At 40.3% G+C, this 22,135-nt stretch overlaps 1 protein-coding gene across 2 annotated transcripts in view; it reads left to right on the top strand.

Annotated features, from left to right (window-relative positions):
- Positions 1 to 22,135, top strand: part of UXS1 (UDP-glucuronate decarboxylase 1) — a 100,590-nt gene that overhangs the window by 40,239 nt on the left and 38,216 nt on the right. For both annotated transcript variants that reach the window (XM_019714002.3, XM_019714001.3), the window contains exon 6: positions 6,615 to 6,795. In XM_019714002.3, the coding sequence (XP_019569561.1) occupies positions 6,615 to 6,795 (181 nt within the window). The remainder of the gene's footprint in view (positions 1 to 6,614; positions 6,796 to 22,135) is intronic.

Genomic DNA, 22,135 nt, shown 5'->3' with positions numbered 1-22,135 from the left:
ATCCCACTGCTTTCTCCTTATTTGTTACAATAAGTCAGCTTCTGATCATATTGGGGTTCCCTTGTACTTGTGGAGGCGTTTCTCTTTTTTTGCTATATTAGTTTCCTAGAGCGGCTGTAACAGTTACCACCAACTCACCAGCTTAAAACAACATAAGTTCGATCTCTCCCAGTTCTGGAAGCTAGAAGTATGAAATCAAGGTATACGTAGGGCCATGTTCTCTCTGAAAGCTGTAGGGGGAAATCTGTTCCATGCCTTTTTCTTAGCTTCTGCTGTTGCCAGTAACTCTTGAGTTCCTTGGCTTGTAGACATATCACTCTAGTCCTTGTTTCCATCATCACATGATATTCACCCTGTGTGTCTCTCAGTGGATTTAGGGTTCACCCTGCTCCTGTGTGACCTTATCTTAACTAATTACAAGGTGTGATCAAACAATATGGTGAAATTTTAAGTTAAAAAAAAATTATTACAGTAAAAGACACATTGCCATTAATCCCCCTCAAAATACTCCCCGTCACTCTAAAAACACTTATCCCATTGTTCTTGCCACTTTCTGAAGCAGCTCTGGAAGTCCTCTTTTCGTGAGTGTCTTTAGTTGTGCCGTCGTGGCTGCCTCGATGTTCTGAATTGATTCAAAACGTTTACCTTTCATGGTCATTTTGACTTTGGGGAAGAGCCCAAAGTCTCACAGTGCCAGATCCGGTAAATAAGATGGATGAGGACACACTGTAATGTTTTGATTTGACAGAAATCACCGTATACCAGAAGCAATGTGTGACACGGAGTGTTGTCATTATGGAGGATGATTTAGGGCACACTTTAAAACATACCTTCTCTCAACCGTAGCTCACACCCAACTGACTGACTGCACTGAACAAGTTGAAACTTATCACACACACTGTTACAAGGTTTGACGTGCCGCTTCCTTATTGAAGATCCCTGCCTATCCATGGGATAGCAGGGGGTGTATTTTGAGGGGGATTAATGGCAATGTGTCTTTTACTGTAATAATTTCTTTTTAATTTAAACATTCACCATATTTTTTTATCACACCTCGTACATCTGCAATGGCCCTGTTTCCAAATAAGGTCACATTCTGAGGCTCCAAGGACAGGTATTTTGCAGGACCCAATAAAACTGCTCTCAAACTATTCAACCCAATAAAACTGCTTTCAAACTATTATCTTAGTGTCTGATTTTCAGCATTTTTAGTGTGATGTGTCTGTGTGCATCTTTTGTTTTTTACATTTATCCTATTTAGAGTATATCGAGCTTCTTTAATGTGTAGATTAGCATGTTTCATCAGTTTTGGAGAGTTTTCAACCATTATTTCTTTGAATATTTTTTCTGTTCTTCTGTTTCCCTTTCTGATGCTCCCATTACATGCATATTGGTGTGCTTATTGGTGTCCCATATTTGAGGCGCTGCTTGGTTTCTTTTATTTTTTCCTCTGTTCTTTGGCTTGCAGAAGCCTTCTTGATCTGCTGTCTTCAAGTTTGCTGAATCTTTTTTCCCCCATCAATTCCAATTTAATGTTGAATCCCTCTAGTGAAATTTTTCTCGTTTATTATACTTGTAAACTCCAGAATTTCCATTTGTTTCTATTTTGTGATTCCTCTCCTTTTAGTTTCAGTTTACTTAAGTATGGTTTCCGCCAATTCTTTGAACATATTTGTGATGGCTGTTTTGAAGAACTTTGTTAAATCCAACATCTGGGCCCTCCACAGGCAGTTTCCGTTGCCTGGTTGTTTTTCTGTTTCTTTCCATGTCTCATAATTTTTTGCAGAAAACTGGACATTTCAGGTAGTATATTGTAGCAACTCTGGATATTGTTCTCCCCTGCCTAAGAGATTATTTTTATTTTTATTTGTTTTTGTATTTGTTTAGTGACATGGCTGGTCTGTTTTAGTAATGTCAATGTACCCTGGAGTGTGAAGGTCTGCTGGTTACTGTTCAGAGGCTGCAGCCTTCGGCATGGACACAGTCTCCTGGAATGACAGTGGCTCTAGCAGGATGCTTATTGACCATCTCTTTCCCTGATTGCTCTGTTAAGCTGTCTGCCTTGTGTGGTAGCATACCAATTGCTAGACTCCAATAATTGCCACTTGAGTGAACTAGTCTTTCAACAATGTTTTGAATTATAAATTACTCCTCAGTCTGATCCATTAAATTCTGCTACCTTTTTAGAAGTAGACTTTGTGGCCAGTCTTTGAAATTTGTTCTGACCCCAGGAGGGCTCTTAGGTGTCTCTTTCCCTGGGTTTCTCACTAAACTTGCTGGCAATGGTTTAGCTTGTTCTCATAGAGCTACCAGCCTCCTTTTTACTGCTTACCACCTAAATCCCCACTGTTCTGAGTGCATCCTCATGCCTGAACTTCTCTCCATACTCTTTCAAATACACTTGATTCCTTTGGGTAGAGCTTTGGAGCTCTCTGTGTTTACTGACTGCCTCTGTTCTCGGGGAAATATCTGAGCCACTGCTCTGGAGCTGGGGGATGGAGTGACTGCTGCTTTTACAAGCAGGGTGCTCGGCAGGAGCCTGTAGCCCCAGTGTTCTTGCCTTCCGTCTCTCAGCTTGGAATCTGCACCCTATGATTGAGCTGGCACAGAATGACCAGAGTCCATTATTCACAGCCTGCTGTGCCTGGGGTAGAGCTTCTGTGCTATGAGTGGGAGCTGGGTGGGGGAAGGGAGCTCTTCACCACCTGGCTCACGTGCCAGGAATTTAGTCTCTGCAATTCACAGCTGGAGGGGATGAGAAATGGTGGTGGCCTGCCCTTCCTGGTGAGATTCCATATCTTTTTTTATTCTGTTTTTTTTATGGTCACTCACACCCACTGAACTGTGAGGGTGGGGAGTTGAAGCGGGGAGTGAGCCATGGCTGAAGTGTCACAGACTCTTATTGAATTTTTATAGATTTTCTTGCATAAACATTCCTTCATTTGTTGCATACCTTTAAGATAACTTCTAGAGACTTTAAATGATTGTTTTAAAATTAATTTTCACCACCAGTTATGATTGTTTTGCTGGGGAATGGGTCTGCAAAGCACCACATGCCACCATTCTGTGAAAATTTCTTGTCTATGACCTTGATATATAAATGGTTAGTACACAACGTTTTTTTGTTCTTCTGCCCGTCACCTACATTGTAGAAATATGTATCCCAAACACCAAAGTAACTAACACTCTTGAATCAATGTGAAATTGTTTTGACCCCAAAATCCCCCCTTTCTTCTAGAAGTTATAGAAGCTCTCTTGCCTTTTTTAGATGGTTTACCTACTTCTCACCCTGAGCAGACTCTAAACTCTGTTCTACTTGTACACCCATCACCACATGAAAAATGTGTATGCAGTTAAATATGAGCCAGAAATAGATCAGTGTCTTCAGCAGCAGCAGAGAAAAGTGAATTTTTCTAATTTTTCTGCTGCCGTGACCAGAACATCTGACACTGGGCACTGATATGTGAGCCCTGCACAGTCTTGCAAGGGTTGTTATTATTACCCCATGGGATGGTCTTCCTGTGGATGCTGAGTATTACCGGTTATTTCCCTTTACACATAACCACAACAAATGAGTGGTTTCCACTCATCTGCCACCTCAGGTTAAGCCACATTCGGAGTCATTTTGGTGCCCAAGTCTGGCATATTGTTGCTAAAACTTGAAAAGCCTTTTCAGTCATTGTTGAAGCCTTAGCACAAAGAGGAGGTTTGTTTGAAAAGACATTTTGCTGTTGTGCTGGGCAGCTTGAGTTTGAATGCTGACCTTGAACTAGGCCACTTTAGTTGCCTGTTAGTTCCCACAAAAGCAAGAAGTACAAGCACATTGAGATGAGCCCATAAATGGCAGAACCATGCAGAGCTGTGGAAGGTCTAATCCATTTCTCTATAAGAGGTCGTCTTTTATCTTTTGTTCCTATGATCTTTTGGCTATTAGCTCCTTATTCAGAGGGTATGCCTGGGTTTGGTGATGAGTTTTGCTGAGGAAGCTTCCTAAGTGGTAAGTTTCTGCCAGATTTGTTTCTATTTGAAATGCTTGCCTAATGAGCTGAAATTCATTAGGAAAACTACTCTGTAACCATCCAGCTATGTTACATAAATCTTTCAGTATTTTAGATAGAAAGGCATTGTTCAAGAAAAACAATTCAAATCCATTTTAAACACGGCTAAGGTGCTTTCAGCACTTTTATGTTCCTCCTAAAACTAGAGAGCTGTTGTAGGTGATGGTGTATAATTTAATACACTGCATTTCTGCTAGCTCTGAGCCATGACTCAGTTATTTTTGGTGCCGAGATAAAGTCAGCGTGCACAGCACATCGTATTTTAAGAAACAGTTGCATATCGGTATAGAATGATGTTGGGAGTTAAATTTCCTTTAGAAAGGTGTAGTTTTTCTCATTTAAAAACTGTGTAAAACATGGGAAAATGTCCTAAAATGAAGGTAAAGTAAAATGAAATTCCACCCCATGAGTTAAGCCCTAATGGTAAGCCAGATTTGAAAGTTATTTTTCCAGAAAATTCTTTTTTCAAATCATTGTTCATCTATGTGGATAGACTATGGGAGTGCTAAAGATCAAACACAAACTGGACATATCGACAGGTAATGGAGAGAATATGGAGTTAAGTAGACTGGGCTTATGCATCATTACTAGTGATCTGGGGATTTTGGTCAAACATCAGTTCCACTGGGTATCATCGCTGAACAAAGGAGGTTTAGAAAATGGTCCTCTTAATAAAGAATGAATGAAAGAATGAATGTAGCTGACTGACAGCTGTTGAGCATCAGGACTTTTCAGCCATCCACATTCTAAGCTGTGTTTGTATTTCCATCGGAGCATACTAACTAACTAGCTGGTGGTTGACAAACGGTTCTTCTTAAGGCAGGAATTACCATCCTGCTCCCCCAAATCTGCCTTTTGCACCAAGGGTGGCTTTGCTCTCACCCATGATAAGCACTGGAACTGTATGTCAGATTTTACTTGAACAGAGGACTTCATGGCGAATTAAATGTTTCAAAACCATAGACCTAGGGGTTTATGTGCCTTTTATTTGCAGTAAAAAAGAATTGGTGTTTTTCCTACTGCTTATTCTTTTAGTTTGAGGAGGAGGAGGTAAATGCCAGTTTTGATGGAGAAGATGGCAGAGTGGAGAACAGAACAGAATAGGATGGAGAATGCTTTCATATGTCTCGTCTGTTTTTGGAGTTTATTCTTTTCGCTCCAGCCTCTCAAAAATGAAATATGCTTTAAGTAACCCCCCTCCAGTTACAGCACTTAATTTGAATAGTCTTTTTATTAGTAAAATTTTTTTCAGACATAAATAACTTTCCATATTAGTTGTGGTTTAGGGTTTAGAACACATTCCTGCTGAACTCCTGCCCTTCACAGGTCTCTCACAGCTGTATCTTTTCATGGTTGGGCTGGGTAGTGGATGCTATGTGGCGGTCACATTCCTGCTTGGACGTTAACCAGGCGCTGGAACTCCATCATTCTCGGCTTTGGTCTGCAAACAGCAGCTGTTGCTTACTAATTTGTTCTTACGGACAATTTGAAAGATACTAGTTTTTCATGAGGTTCTTGAGTCCATTTTATACACCATATATATATATATATTTTGGTAGTTCACCAAATCTCTGCATTTTGATAATGCCTTTTTTTTTAAAAAAAAGTAATTCTGAAACTTTGCAGGAATAGTATTAAAACCATATTCTATATCCCATTTATTATAAAGCAAGAACCATTGTTGTCTTTTTTTTTAATTGACATATATTTGACGTACACCGATGTATAAATTTAAGGTGTACAATACATTTCTATTCCATTGCAGCATTAGCTTACATGTCTATCTTATCACATAATTATCATTTCTTCTAGTGTTAGGAACAATTAAGATCTAGTCTCTAAGTGAAGTTGATGTTTATAATACAGTTAGGTTGTCTGTAATCACAGGCCTGTGTATTAGTTCCCCAGGACTTATCTCGTAGTTGCAAATTTGTACCCTCAAATATTCCCCCACCTGCCAGCCCCTGGTAATCACCATTTTTTTAATCTTTGCTTTTATGTTTGGGTTCCACATATGAGTGAGATCATACAGTATTTGTCTTTTCTCTGTCTGACTTATCTCACTTAATATAATGCCCTCAAGGTGCATCCATGTTGCCACAGATGGCAGAATTTCCTTTCTTCTCTGGGCTGAGTAGTATTGCATTGTATATGTACTAGTATATGTACCACATCTTCTTTATTCATTCATCCACTGATGGACACTTAGGTCCATGTCTTCGCTAGTAGGCATAATGCTACAAGACGAACCTTTTAATAATGTAAAATTTTCTGTCAAAGAAGACATTGTTAAAACTTGTAACTACAATTTTTCTGTCTTATTTACTGGATGGTAGTTGAAATTTTTAGGCGGTTTAGAAGCTGCCAGAGACAGTTTGACTTCTGCTCTGGGGTAAGCAGTAAAGATGCTGCTTTAAAGCCCTGTGTCTTCCTTCCTTCCCCTTCTACCCAGGTTGTAAGTTGTGGCTGCACCAGAAATTTATCTTCTTAAAGTTGATTGTCACCGCGTTCTCTTGTGCTTTCTCTGGGGGTGTTTTACTCCCTGTCCTGCTGCAGATAACGGGAGGAGCAGGATTCGTGGGTTCCCATCTCACTGACAAACTCATGATGGATGGCCACGAGGTGACCGTGGTGGACAACTTCTTCACAGGCAGGAAGAGAAATGTGGAGCACTGGATAGGCCACGAGAACTTCGAGCTGATTAACCACGATGTGGTAGAGCCCCTCTACATTGAAGGTGAGTGACACCGTGTGCTGTGATCAGCTAGAGCCTGGCAGGTGGCTCAGCAGAGCACCAGCCCCCGGGGGTAAGCCATCTGACTCACCACATCCCATTCCTGTTCTGCCTTGTTCCAGAAATGGGCTTCCCGTGTGTAAGGCACCCTCCTAGTTTCTGATAAAGAACAGATGTCAGTGTGAATGTCTGACTTCACTATTACACGGCACCCCTGGTTTTGAACTTCATGGTCTGTTGAAGTAGGGCTTGTACAGTATACATCCGTGCCGATTGCCTAACAAGTCTGATGCCTGCCCGAGTCATGTGAAATGACTTCCAGCTTCCTGTAGGAAGGTAGCTGATGTAGAATGCTGAATTCATAAAGAAATTGCACATATAAGAGGTTACATTCCTCTAGCCACTTTAAAGAAATTGGGAGCTACAGTGGGTTGGATGGTGGCCCCCAAAAGATATGGCCCCATCTTAACCCCCAGAACCTGTGAATGTGATCTTATGTGAAAAAAGGGTCTTTGCAGATGTAATTAAGTATCTTGAGATGAGATCACATAGATCGCCTGGGTGGGCCCTAATTCCAACGACAAGTGTCCTTACAAGAGACAAAATGGAGAAGACAGGGACATTTGGGGAGAAGAGGACAAGGCCACGTGCAGACAGGTAGAGACTGGAGTTACGCAGCCCCATGTTAAGAAACGCCTGAGAGAGGCGAGGAAGGATTCTGGCCTGGAGCCTTTGGAGGACGTGTGGCCTGGCCAACAGCTTGTTTTCAGACCTTTGGTTCTAGAATTGTGGTAGAATAAATTTATCTTGTTTCAGTTCACACTACTTTGTGGTCCTTTAAGAAACTAATACAGGGTCCTTAAGTCAACTTTCTGAGATTGTCTAAGGTGCACCGATGAGAACTGCTAGCAGTTGCTTGATTAGCCGGCCCCTTAGGATCACACAGACTTCACACTCTTTTTCATTTAAATGTGACCATAGCCCTGAGAGGTACATGGAATCAGATCATGGCCTGCCCAGCTATAGGGCAGTTAAGCAGCTGAGCCAGAACTCAGCCTCGGGTTGCTGGCTGCAGAGCTTGTAATCACCTGCCCCTCCTCCCGCACAGGTAGTGTGGCATTCTGCTGTCCCCATTATCAAATCCCGAACATTTTCCCATGTCAGTAAAATATATGTGGAAGAGCCAGCGTAATTGCTCAGCAGTGTTGTTATATGGGTATACCATAGTTTATTTAATCTTATCCTTAAAGTTCTACAGTGTTTTATAATAACTATCCTTGAATTTTCAATAGAGTCCAAATATGAATTGTGCCAAATACTAATATGTCTCCTTTATTGTTTGATGATGTCTGTTTCAGCATTGAGCATTATCTTCAAAAACTACTGAAAAATATTTTCCTAATTTGACAGAAAACCCATGGTTCAGTGTACATTTCTTTGGTTACTAAAAAGGTTAGACTTTCTAACATGTGAATTCATAAAAGAAATCTAGTTTCTTTTACCGTTTTTTAAAAATTTGCTGTTAGTATGAGTTCTTTATAACAGGGATATTTATCATTTGGCATGTATTTACCATTTCCCCTCTGACCCTGACTTTTGTCTTTTAATTTCATGGAAATTTTATAATTATTATATAGTCTCATCTGTTCATTTCATCTTTGCTGTTTTGGCTGTTTATTTTATGTCACAACCATCCCAAGATTACATATTTACCCATGGTATTTTTTTGTTTGGTTTTGCTTCATTTTTAAACGTTTAATGATTTCATCTATCTGGAGTCTATTTTGGGGGTTAGGCCATAGTTTTTATGAAGTGAAACAAATGATGTAGATAATAGACAGATCGCCTCACTTTCCACTTGGACTCCATCGTCGGGTTGCAATGAGGGTTAACCGAGGTAATGTGTGTGACGGTGCTTTTGTAAGCATGGTTCTAAAGGTGTCCCCGCAGTGTGACCCTCCCAGGGTTTCAGCCAAAGACAAATCTAGCTACTGCTGTTAAAGAACTTTGCTGAAGCATTAAGGTTATGAATCAACTGGCTTTAAGATATGGAGATAACCCCGGGTTATCTGGGTAGGCCACACTTAATCAGATGAGCCCTGAAAAGCAACAGAAGAAGGTGGAAGAACCAGTCAGAGAGATTTGGTGGAAGAAACACCTCAAAGAGACAGGCAGTAGGGAAGTCAGGGAGATTCCCAGTGTGGGAAGGACGTGACCCACCACTGCCGGCTTAGAAGCGGGCCGTGGGTGGAGCGTGCAGGGTCCCAGCCCCCAGCCAGCCAGGACACAGGGCCTTGTGCTTCAGACTCACGGACTGAACCTTGCCAGCAGCCTGAACGGTCCTCTGATGACAGGAACGCAGTCCTGCTGACACCGTGCTTTCAGCCTCTGAGAGTCGGGGCGCAGAGCCAGCTGTGCCTCATCATGCCCGGGTTTCTGACCTGCAGACCTGTGACATTATAAATAGATACTTTTTAAGACTCTAAATAGGTTAGGGCAGCAGTAGAAACCTACCACAGGGATTTGGCACAGTGGCTGGCCTGTGGTAAGTGTTCCCCAAATGATAGGTATTATTATTGCTCTTTTCCCTTTTTTGCACATGGCAGTAAACATTTGTCGAATGAAGCCATTGATTACATAATTTCAGTACTACTGAGCAACCAAAACTTAGCAAAAATGGTATGTAGGTAAGTAAATTGTCTGCTTTGACTATAAGCTTTGACATCAGGGCTACTCAAAGTCATTTCTACTGCTTCTGACAATACACTGTGTAGGGGACACACACACTGAATGGAGTCACACAATAAATGATTAAGACTTTTTGTCCTTTGCTCCCAGTAGTACGTTCCCTCGAGTAACACCGATGTGGGAGCGCATAAGACATTTCTCCATCCTGATAGTTTAAAGCCTGTTTTTCACTTTCTCCACCTTTGTTAGCATGAGGTACTTCCATGCCTTTGATAGTCACCCCACCCTTTCCCATCCCCCATCTCTTCACTCTTTCTGCCCCACAATGCCCGCTGGCCTCGGAACTCTGTACGTGAAGAAGAGCATCATCGATCCCCACTTTGAAAAGTTTTGCTTTGCAAAGGGAGTAATACCTCCTTTCCCCTTTATATCAGACACAGCATGGCTTTAACAGATGAGCTTGGTTTCATGGTCCCCTTCCCCTTTCCTCAGTGTTACGTTGTCACACAAAGGATGACATAATTTAGGGCTCCCTGACTGTTGCCTTGTACGTATTTTCTTGTCATATTTCACTTGCATATCAGTTTAGTTGTTCCTCTGATTGAATTTTACAGCCTGTGCTCCTCCCAAATGGGAGTGCCATATGGTATAATGTGAAGTCCAATCTTTTAGCAGCCATGAACAAGTTAATATGTCCGGTTGATATAATAAATTATTTTCCTCTGTGTGGTAAGAGTGTATACACAGAGGCAATAACCCAACATTTAATACATAACTCAATTTTTAGTACTTTTTCCTAATAAAAGAAGCTTTAGTTGATCTGATGTCTACACCATAGCAGAAATGTGCTTCTGCTTTGAAAAGTATTTTGTGGAATTTATTTTTATCTGTTTTGCTGGGTCTGGCAAGTTGTTTGGATTTTATTGAGGTTACAGTGATGTCACTTAATTTGGCAGTATCTCATAGCTGAACTTAAATTTTCCTCAGCACAGATTTCCTCTTATTATTTTCAAAGTCTAACCATTATGTGTCAGAAGCAAAGACATTAGCAATTTTATTCTAATTTCACATTTCCAGTGGGAAATCAACGTTGTTTGGACTAAGAATGTGGTAGAATTGGAAAAGAAGGATGCAATTGCAGTACACTTAGGATCAGGATTGAGATAGGGTAGAATCCAGGGATGGCCATGTGTTAATGAAATATAAAAACGACAAAGATAACAGGTGCTGCTATCAGATGGGTTATGATGGAGGCCTCTGCATTGTGTGGGTTAGATGTAGAAAAGATTATTGTTGCTTTGGAAGGAAATACAAGTACTCATTGGAATAATTTAGTCTGATTTTATGTAGCTTTGAAATGGATTTTAAAACTGAATTTTACCAACCAAGGCATTTCAGTTTCAGATATTGAATCTACCCTGCAAAGTACTTAGCTCTGGAAGGAATAAAATTATTTATCCTTCCACCCCATCTATTCAGGACACTGGGAAGTTTCTGAGAAGCCAGGGTCCAGGATAGCAGGGGGTGTTTGAGTTTTGTGAGGGAGATGCCAGACCATCAAGATGGCAAAAATGGGGCTACGGTGTTGCATCAGCTCCTTGTTCCAGCCTGGAGGACTGGAGGGTGAGTAGGCCAGACTGCCCTGTGGAGAAGTGAAGCTTCCAAGGAAGGAACCCTGCACTCCTGAGGGTGAGCACGGGGGTGATAGGACACCAAGCAGTGGCCGTGCAGGACTTTTCAGAAATGATCAGACACTACTGAAGGGGGAGGGAAGTACCCATTCAGCAGGAAGTCCATGCAGTGACAAAGGATAAGAGGGAGGACGGATTTAACAGCGGGGATATGCACTTAAGGTCTGGTCTGGCAGGTAGGGAACTTAGAAAGCATCACTCCCATCTGTACAACAAGAAAAAAGCTGAACAAACAAAGTTCAACAACTCTTCTTAGATCCATTAGAGAATTAAGGTCCCAGGGCAGATTGCTACCTGAAAACTGGAAACAGGTGAACACAGAGAATACAATTTAGAGGGCTAGAGGCAGCTGCTTGAGCCTGGTAGGAACACCTTATAGAGAATAAACTAATTGCTGGAGACTGAGTGTGGACAAACTTGAGAGGCAAAATCTCCAGAGTCCCAGTGTTTGGGTTTGGGAGCCACACTTTTGTGAGTTTCATCTCCAAGGGCACCTCTGGGTTCTCAGTGAAGATCAGAGAAAAATCTGCTCATGTTTCCAACATGGGGAGGGGGGAACTAACCATTTTGAAACACACCCAGAGCATTCTTTTCTCCCTAACCAAGGCCTGCCCTCAAGGGAAACTGTTTACCAGAAGTTAACTGATGTGGGAGAACAGAAATGGTTAACTCAGGTGCTCTGAAAGATGGAGACCTAATCAAAGGACTTCAGAATGCTTTCTCTCCTTCCCTCACAACATTTTACTAACACATCAATAAGAATCTTGCATTTGCAGATAATTAGCAGATTTGCAGATAAAAGAATAATAGCAATTGCAGCAGAAAGAACTCTAAGACTCAGGCCCTATTTAAGAAGGAGTCTCTAGAGAAACTCAAAGACAGCAGGGGAGACAAAAAACAAGAATACTAGAGGAAATTTTAGCCTCTAACACCTAGAGCAACAGCAGGCAGTCAACACAGTCTAACTCCTGGGTCAGGTAAACATAAAACCTCACATCAAAGGCCTGTGTATCTGTTCCTTTTACCTGGTACATCATTTCTGCCTTTTAATGAAAAATTGTAAGGCCCACTAAAAGGCAAGGGACGTGGTCTACAGAGACAAAACAAACATCAGAAGAATAGATATGACAGAAATTTTGTAATTACCAGACTGGCAATTCGAAGTAACTATGATTAACATGCTAAGGACTGTAATGAGAGAAAAAAAAAAAGGACTATGTGCAAGAACAAATGGGTAATGAAAGCACAGAGATGGAAACTAAGAAAGAATTAAAAAGAAATGCCTGAAATAAAAACCATTATAACAGAAATGAGGAATGCCTTTGATGGTCACATCAGTACACTGGACAAAGCTGAGGAAAGGGTCAGGGAGCTTGAAGATAAGTCAGTGAAACCTTGCCAACTGAAAAAGAGAAGAAAAATAAAAATAAAAACCAGAGCAGAATATCCAAAAACTGAGACAATCACAAAAGGCGTTACATATGCATAATGAGAATACCAGAAGGAAAAGAAAGAATGGAACAGAAGAAATAATATGAATTAGTAATAACTGAGTATTTTCTGAAATTAATGATGAGCTGGTTCTCAGGAATTTCAGAGAACACCAAGCACGATAAATACCCCCAAATTTACACCTAGGCATATCATATTCAAACTGTAGAAAAATACAAATAGAAAATCTTGAAAGAAGCTGAGGGGAGAAAACACTTTACCTATAAAAGAACAAGGATAAAAGTTACGCCATACTTTAGAAACCATGGAAACAAGAAGAATATGGAGTGAAATATTTACAGAGTTGAAAGAAATTAAAAAACCACCAACCTAGAATTGTCTGTTCAGTGAAATTATCCTTCAAAATTGAATTAGAAATAAAGACTTTCTCAGACAAACGAAAGTTGAGGGAATTTGTCCCTAGTAGACCTGACTTGTAAAGAGTGTTAAAATGAAGTTCTTTAGACAGTAGGCAAATGATGTTGGTCAGAAACCTGGATCTACATAAAGAAAGGAAGAATGTTAGAGAAGGAATAAGTGATGGTAAATGTTAAACAAAAACCGTCGAGGCTGAAAGTTGTTTTGAAAAAGGTTTACTGAGCCATATGCTAGCCAGACAAGGACTAGGTCCTGGGGCATGCAGTCTAACCCATCAGCATCAGGGCTAGATGGAAAAGGCATGTCTGCTGTCCTGGGGTTGCTGTGGCTCTTTTATGCAATGAGTTTGGAGGAGAAAGATGTTGTTTTGAAAAAGTTTACATTGGCTGTAGATAAAGGGGCAGGCGAAGGTGAAGTGGAGGCAGTTCGGGGACAGGAGAATTACCGGAGAAGAAGAAGGATTTGCTGCTTCTGGATTGCTTGTAAGCAACAGTCCAGCATGTTTATGTGTAAGCAAGATGTGATGGCATCTGGTGGTCAGCTATTCTTTCTAGATAATCTCTGAAATAGTCCCCTGGAAGTTGATTAAAAGTTTCAACATGCATTCAGGAATGTAAGCAGTCTTGTTGGTTTTGGCCCGGGGCGATTGTCTCTTTCACCCGTTCTCCTGGCCTGTTGTAATTTAATTTAGGACATCTCAGAATTTTTCTCTAGTTACAGAATAAAACCTTTTATTTTTATATCCTTAATTGATCTAACAGTTAACAGTTTGTCCAAAATAATGGCAACAATATATTTATTGGGTGATTACTGCCTGTGGATAAATGAAATGAATGACAGCAGTGTTATAAGAGACAAGAGGAAGAATTGGGAATACTCTGTTATATAAGGTGCCCGCTACCTGTGAAGCAGTATAGTGTTATTTGAAAGTGGATATAAATTAATTGAGATGCAAATTCTGGGACAACCACTAAAAAAATTGAAGAATAATTGATATGCTAAAATAGGAGAGAGAATGGGATCATATACAGTGCTCAATTAAAATGAGAAGAGGCAGTAAAAGAATGGAAGACTGAACAAGGGAAATGAATAGAAAATTGTTACAAATATGGTAGGTATTAATCCAAGTATATTGATAATCACTTTAAATATGAATGGTCAAAATATACCAATTGAAAAACAGACTGTCATAATGTTTAAAAAAAGCAAGACCCAACTACAGTTGACCCTCGAACAACACAAGTTCGATTTACACAGGTCCACTTATAGTATATGGATTTTTTTTCAACAAATACTATAAATGCATTTTCTTTATGATTTTCTTAATAACATTTTCTTTTCTCTAGCTTATTTTATTGTAAGAATACAGTATGTAATACAAGGTGTGATCAACAAATACAGTGAATGTTTAAATAAAAAAAAATGTGTCACATTAAAAGATACATTGCCATTAATCCCCCTCAAAATACTCTCCCTCACTTCCAATACACTTATCCCATCATTCTTGCCACTTTCTGAAGCAGTCCTGGAAGTCCTCTTTCGTGAGTGTCTTGAGTTGTGCTGTCGTGGCTGCCTGGATGTCCTGAATCATTTTGACTTAGGGAAGAGCCAGAAGTCGCACGGTGCCAGGTCCAGTGAATAAGGTGGATGAGGACACACTGTAATGTTTTTATTTGACAGAAATTGCTGTACCTGAAGCAGTGTATGACATAGAGCATTGTCATGATAGAGGATGAAGTAAAGACACTCACGAAAGAGGACTTCCAGAACCGCTTTGAAAAGTGGCAAGAACGATGGAATAACTGTGTTCAAAGCAAGGGGAGTGTTTTGAGGGGGGGTTAATGGGAATGTGTCTTTTACTGTAATAAATTATTTTTTTATTTAAGCATTCACCATATTTTGTGATCATACCTCGTACCTATTAGGTTGGTGCAAAAGTAATTGTGATTTAAAAGGTTAAAAACCAATCACAAAAATCGCAATTACCTTTGCACCAACCTAATGTAACATACAACATAGTATGTGTTAATTCACTGTGTATGTTAACAACAAGGCTTCCAGTCAATAGTAGGCTATCAGCAGTTAAATTTTAGGGGAGTCAAAAGTTACACATGGATTTTTCAACTGTATATCCCACATTGTTCAAGGGTCAACTATATATGTTTTCTACAAGAAACCCACACTTTATATGTAAAGATACAGATAGATGAAAAGTAAAGGGGTGGAGAAAGATATACCATGCTAATACTAGTCAAAAGGAAGCTGGAGTAGCTATAGTAAGTTCAGACAAACTAGAATTCAGAGTAAGGAACATTAGCAGGGAAAAGAGGAATATTGCATACTGATAAAGAAGTCAATTCTCTAAGAAGACTTAAGTCCTTAATGTCTGTGTACTTAACAGAACATCAAAATACATGAGACAAAAAGTGATAGAACTGAAAGGAAGAATAGATGAGCCCACTATGATAGGTGGGGATGTTAGCACCCCTCTGTAGGAAACGGACAGGCAGCAGACAGAGAATCAGGACATAAGTGAACTCAGCAGCACCATTAGTCAACTAGATGTAATTGGCTTCTTCATTCAACAGCAGAAAATACACTCTCTTCAAACTCCCATGGAACATTCACTGAGATTGACCACATTCTGGGCCATAAAATACACCTTAACAAACTTTTAAGTTTGCTAGTCGAATAGGGAAGAAGTTAAATAGAAATTACGTAAAGTATATTTTCAGACCACAGTGGAATTAAACTAGAAGTGAGTAACAAAGATAGCTGGAAAACCACAAAATACTTACAGATTAGGTAATGCATGGGTCAAAGAAGAAATCAAGAGAAATTTTAAAATATTTTGAACTAAATGAGGGAATTTGGTTTCTTTTTTTTTTTTTTTAATAAAGAATGAGATAGAAGAGAATCTTATTTTTTTTCATTTCAAAGCACTTTTTTCCCAGATGATAAAAGAAATATATACATGTTAAAGGAAATTTGGAGAAGTATAAAAAGAAAATAAAAAGTTATCCTTAATTGTCCTATCCAAAAAGACTCTGTTCATGTTAATGTCCAATCATTTCTCTAAATGTGATTTTTAAAATTAAAAACATACTCAATAGATAATATAGTTATATGGTTCAAAAGTGTTTTTTATTAAAAATTAAAAAGATACTGTAAAAAGTCTTCCTCTACCTCCTGTCTTCCCAGTTGTCAACTCTCCTCAGGAAACTGCTGTTAACAAATGTTTGGTGTTCATCCGTGGATTCTTTGTATGGCCCAGTTAATACAAATAGGTGTCATAATTCTCCCGTAGAATAGAGAAAGTAGCATATTTTTAATTGTTCTGCATCTTATTTTTTGTGTGGATTCTGTATCCTGATCTTTCTATGTCATGTATAGAGTTACTAATTTTTTTTTTTTTTTTTTTGCGATTGCTTAGTATTCTATTATGTGACTATACCAGATCTCCTTACATAGACATTTTTTTCCCTTCAACATTATTTTATTAGCCTTTCCCCATCTTATGAGTATAACACAGTTGCATCATTCCTGTGTTGCTGGATATTTAGGTTGCAGTATGGGGACAGCATAAACCTTGCTTGCGAAAGCTGCCCCATGTACACATCTAAGGTCGTCATTACCTTAGGACACGTGACCAGGCTCCGGGTGCGTATGGCCTGTACCTCCCTAAAGAGCTGTCCCAGTTTACTTCTCCAGTGTCTGCACAAACAGGAATCTTGAGACCAGCATTTCTGTAAAGGACAGACAAAAGCAGAAGGGTCCATTGTATCATGGCGGCCAGCTCCTGGCGCTTGCAGTGCCTCTGTGTGTAGCAAAGGTCCAGGACAGTGAACACTGACACTGAACACTTACTGTGTTCCGGGTACTATTCTCATCGCTGTATGATTGCAAATTTAATTCTTTCAACACTCGCGTGAGGTAGGCAATTCTCATTTTATAGGTGGGTAAACCAATGCTTGGAGCCCTTCCTGCTACCTGCCTTTACCAAGGTATGGAAATCCTGTAAGCAGCCTACACTGGGAACTTTGGTAGGAAAAAATCAAAGGGAGTTATAAACATTTAGTTGGTTTATATGTAGATTTCCCTTCTGGTAGGAGAGAATATTGGATTTCTTTATGGACTCTGAATAATAATTTTGAATTATCTCAAGAGTTGTTCCAGTTTCGACAGTTTTTTTATTCTTTCATATTTATGAGACATTTACGTGGATTTCAGGCACACTGAGATGCATAAAAACCTCTAGGAAATTCACCTGTGGTTAGGGGAGGTGGGTTTTCGGATGCGTTGCAGGGCCAGGCAGGCCTCAGCTGTCGCATCCTTTCCCCAACATTATAACATGCCTGCTTTCTGCCAGGAAAGAATGCTATTTTGTACCTATTTAAGGAAAGTATGTGCAGAAGGAAAATACTAGTTTGCTTTACTATTTCATGTTTCTCTGGTTCCCTTCCTTGGTTATTAATTTGAATATCTTAAGGCCCCTACTTTCTAGCTGCGATTACAGCACATGGCCCTCGTAAATGTATCAGGGTCACAGGAGGGTCATTTGGCCGTCAACATCTAGAGGCACATATCCAGCAACTGAAGGAGCCTGCCTTTCTCCTTTTTTCTTCCTCTCTCCACCCGACTGAGAGTTTTGAATACCATGCTCATTTTTGGTATTCTTTGAACTATGCAGTTGACATGTTTTGAGGGCTTTTTTCTCTGGGCTGTGAGGATTAACTTTGCTGCTGTTACTAATATTACTTAGTATTTTTGTAGCACCTCTCATTGCTTATTATTATTTATGCTTGTTCTGAAGTTTCTCCCCTGCTCTCCTCTTCCAGAATTCCTTACCAGGTTAATTAGTCAACGGACTTTGGTTCCATGTCCTTTTTAGGACAGGAACTGGAATTACTGGCAGTGTTAGAGGCAGAACACATTCTTACAGGAAAGAAGGACTGTTGCAAGCATTGATTTTCATGTTTTCAGGTTCTTAAATAGGATGCATCTCTGTCACCATTTAAATAAACATAATGAAATCGTTTTATACTTAGCCTTTTCAGGCTGGGTGAATGGGGAGTAGCCATTGGGCTAAATTGTCAAATGATGAGAAAACAACAAGCCAGATAGATATAGCCTTTTGGATGAAAAAGCCTCAATTTGTGCCTCATCTCTTTCCTCAGCTAAGTTACTGAGCATTGTTCCCAAACTGGCCTGGGCCAAAGAACGGTGTATAGGGGTAACTGTTTTCAACTGCTGATTTCCAGTCTGGCCCACCTACACATTCTGATGCATTAGGTCTGCCCAGGAACCTGCATTTATATGTGCTCCTAGGCAATGGAGGGGCTGCCCTTCCTGCAGAGAGCAGAGCTGGGTGGAGGTCACACGGAAGGAAAAGCCTTGCTCCTTCTGCTCAGTGAGCTTATCACCTAGTGAAGAAGATTTGTGCGAAGCACTTAACAAGCCAGCCTGAAGTCATTGTTAACTGGCACACAGGCAGCCAGCAGCGAGAGTGACCTTCTGACAGTGACGGCTGGATTGAGACTTGCAGGAGACAGTTCCTGTCTGCCTTTGAGGTCAGGGAATTCCGACTCTCAGACACCCTTTTTTCCCTTAGTGTTTGATGCAGCTCTTCTTTGGCTGCAATGCTGTCACCTCTAGAGTAAAAATAGTGCTGAGTAAGATCACAACCCATATACCTTGATTTCCCAGTGCTTGGTGGCCCCATCTGTGTGAGCAGACTGCAGCGGTTTGGGAAGCTCAAGTTCAGGTGTGCCTGAGTGTGCTGTCGGGTGTACACTCAGCTCTGAGGGTCTGTCCAGATTTACTGCGTTTCCATCTAGCACAGACCTGCTCGAGAGCAGCTGTGGGGTGTGATGAGGTGTTCTCAAAGGAAACGCGGTGCCTGTGGATGGAGTTGATGGTCTGCTCATGGAACCTGCAGCTCTGGAGGTTACAAGCATGTGTGCAGGAACTGATCTGGCTCTTACTGTCATATCTGTAAGCTGGAAAAGGTAAAACAGCCTAAGCGTGGCGGGATTTTGTGAGAGCTGTCTTGTTAACTTGCAATTTGCATAATAGAATCTTTGCTTGCTTTTTATTTTTACCTGTTTATCACCTCAGGAAAGCTGGTAGGAGTTAGAGAACAGTCACAGGGGTTTCCGCACGCGCACGCCTGCACACACACACACACACACACACACACACACACACACACACGAGGTCTGACAATTAAGTTCACGAACTTGCCACTGTGCACTTACCTTGGCAGCACTGTACAGCAGCTCGGTAAGGTTTCATAACCTTGGTATATCAGTGTCTCACAGCTGTGTTCATATCAATGAGTGGTGGTGTCTTGCTGAGTAGCGTTCATTATTGTTCCGTGTTTTTGTGTGCCACCGCGAGAAGGTCTGAGCTTGAATTAGAGCAACAAATGAACATTAAATTTCTTGTTAAACTTGGCAAGAGTAGAAACAAAATCAGGAACATGTTAGTCAAAGTTTATGGGGATAATGCCGTGAAGGAAACGACAGGGTACAAATGGATTAAATAAACGTTTTTCTGAGGGGAGAGGGCGTGTCACTGATGAAGAGAGGTCAGGACGGCCAGTAATGAGCAGAACGGATGAAAACATTGCAAAAATTCTTCGAATTGTGTCAAAATCATTGGCAGACTATGAGAAGCATAGCAGAACAAGTAAACATCCATAGAGAAACAGGAAAATCTTAACTGAAAATGTTGGCATGAGATAGGTGTGTGCAAAAATGGTCCCAAAGGAGCTCACTGATGAACAAAAGCAAAGGAAAGTTGAAGTTTGCCAACACCTTTTGGAGAAGCAAGACCATGTTTATCATTGTGTTATAACTGGGGCCGTGTTATCGCTGGTGATGAAACATGGGTGTACCAGTACGACCCTGAAACAAAGTGTCAAAATGCACAATGGAAGTCAGCCAATTCTCCATGAACAAAAAAGTTCCGTCATTCCAAATCAAGAGTCAAACGATGTTGCTAACCTTTTTTGATATCAGAGGGATTATTCATTATGAATTTGGACAAATTGGACAAACAGTTAACCAAGTTTACAATTTGGAAGTGCTGAAAAGGCTGCGTGAAAAAATTAGACGACCTGAAACTTTCACCAACAACTCATGGCTCTTGCATCACGACAATGCACCAGCTCACACGGCACTGTCTGTGAGGGAGTTTTTAGCCAGTAAGCAAATAACTGTATTGGAACACCCTCCCTATTCACCTGTTCTGGCCCCCAATGACTTTTCTTTACCTGAAGATAAAGGAAATATTGAAAGGAAGACATTTTTATGACATTCAGGACATCAAGGTTAATACGATGACAGCTCTGATGGCCATTTCAGAAAGAGTTCCAAAATTGCTTTGAAAGGTGGACTAGGCACTGGCATCAGTGCAGAGCTTCCCAAGGGGAGTGCTTTGAAGGTGACCATAGTGATATTCAGCAATGAGGTATGTAGCACTTTTTCTAGGATGAGTTCGCGAACTTAATTGTCATACCTTGCAAGTGCATATGCATGCATACATATAACATACATGTGTATGTATATGTTATATATGTGTATATATAAAAGTCCAGAGTCTGCCCACTTGGAATGTCTGCTTCACAGGGTAACTGATGTAGAGCCAGGATTGATAGAGAATCTTGAATGATCTGCAGTGGCTCAGGAGCCTAATTTTGATCTCTTATGTCTTCAGAGTTGAGAAAGGAAGGAGAACAAATATATAAACTGAAGGCATTCATTTTGACTTCAGCTTTGGTAAAGGTTTTACTTCTCTCCACTAATCTTTTTTTCATTTACTTTTACTGCTTATAAATGTCTTTGTTTTTTACCATCTTAGCCATGTTTTCAGTGTACATACAGTTCAGTAGTGGTACATATATTCACATATGTTTTAAAACAGATCTCCACAACATTTTCATCTTGCAAAACTGAAACCATCTACCCATTGAACACTAACTCCGCTCCCACCCTTAGTCCCATCTACCATCTTACTTCCTCTCTACGAATGTGACTACACTCAGGACCTCATATGAGTGGATTCCTACAGTATTCGTCTTTTTGTGAAAGCCTTATTTCACTTAGAGTAAGGTCCTTAAAGTCCATCCATGTTGTAGCATGTGACAGGGCTTTCTTCCTTTTGAAAGCTGAATGATGTTCCACTGTATGTATGGGCCCCATGTTGTTTATCCATTCACCTCTCAATGGACAGTTGGGTGCTTCTACTTCTTGGCTATTGTCAGTAATGCTGCTGTGAACGTGGGTGTGCAAATGTCTCTTTATGACTCTGCTTTTAGTTTTCTTTGTTCTGTACCCAGAAGTGGAATTCCTGGTCATGATCCATTAATTCTATTTTTAATATTTTGAGGCGCTGTGGTACTGTTTTCCACAGTGGCTGCATTATTTTGCATTCCTACCAACAGTGCACAAGGGTTCTAATTTCCCTATATCCTTGTCAACACTTATTTTCCATTATATTTTTTTTAATAGTAGTCATCGTAATGGAAGAGCTGATACTTCCTTGTGATTTGGATTTTCATTTCTCTGATGATTAGTGACATTGAGAATCTTTCCATATTATTTTCAAATATTTTCTCCCATTCTGCAGGTTGCCTTTTACTCAGTTGATTGCGTCTTTGATAATGGCATGAAGTTTTTCAGTTTGATGTAGTCCCATTTTTTTCATATTTTTGTTGTCTTTGTTTTTGGTGTCCTGTCCAAGAAATCTTTGCCAAATCCAGTGTCAACGTCAGCTTTCTCCTGTGTTTCTTCTAGGAGTTTTATTGTTTGAGGTCTTACATTTGGTCTTTAATCCATTTTGAGTTAATTTTTGCATAGGGTGTGGGATAAGGGTCCAACTTTATTCTTTTGCACGTAGATACCCAGTTTTCCCAGTGCCATTTGTTAAAAAGACTGTCCTTTCTGCATTGAGTGACTTGGTGCCCCTGTTCAAGGCCGTTTAACCACATAAACACAAGGATTTATTTCTGGGCTCTCTGTTCCGTTCCATCGGTCTGTATGTTTGTCCTTATACCAGCACCGCACCCTTTTGATTACTGTTGCTTTGTGAGT

This window comes from Rhinolophus sinicus, chromosome 2, assembly GCF_057876585.1.
Source record: "Rhinolophus sinicus isolate RSI-liver-muscle chromosome 2, RSI-T2T, whole genome shotgun sequence".
Taxonomy (NCBI): domain Eukaryota; kingdom Metazoa; phylum Chordata; class Mammalia; order Chiroptera; family Rhinolophidae; genus Rhinolophus; species Rhinolophus sinicus.
Note: the sequence above shows the minus strand (reverse complement) of the source record. Positions and strands in the feature narration are given on the sequence as shown.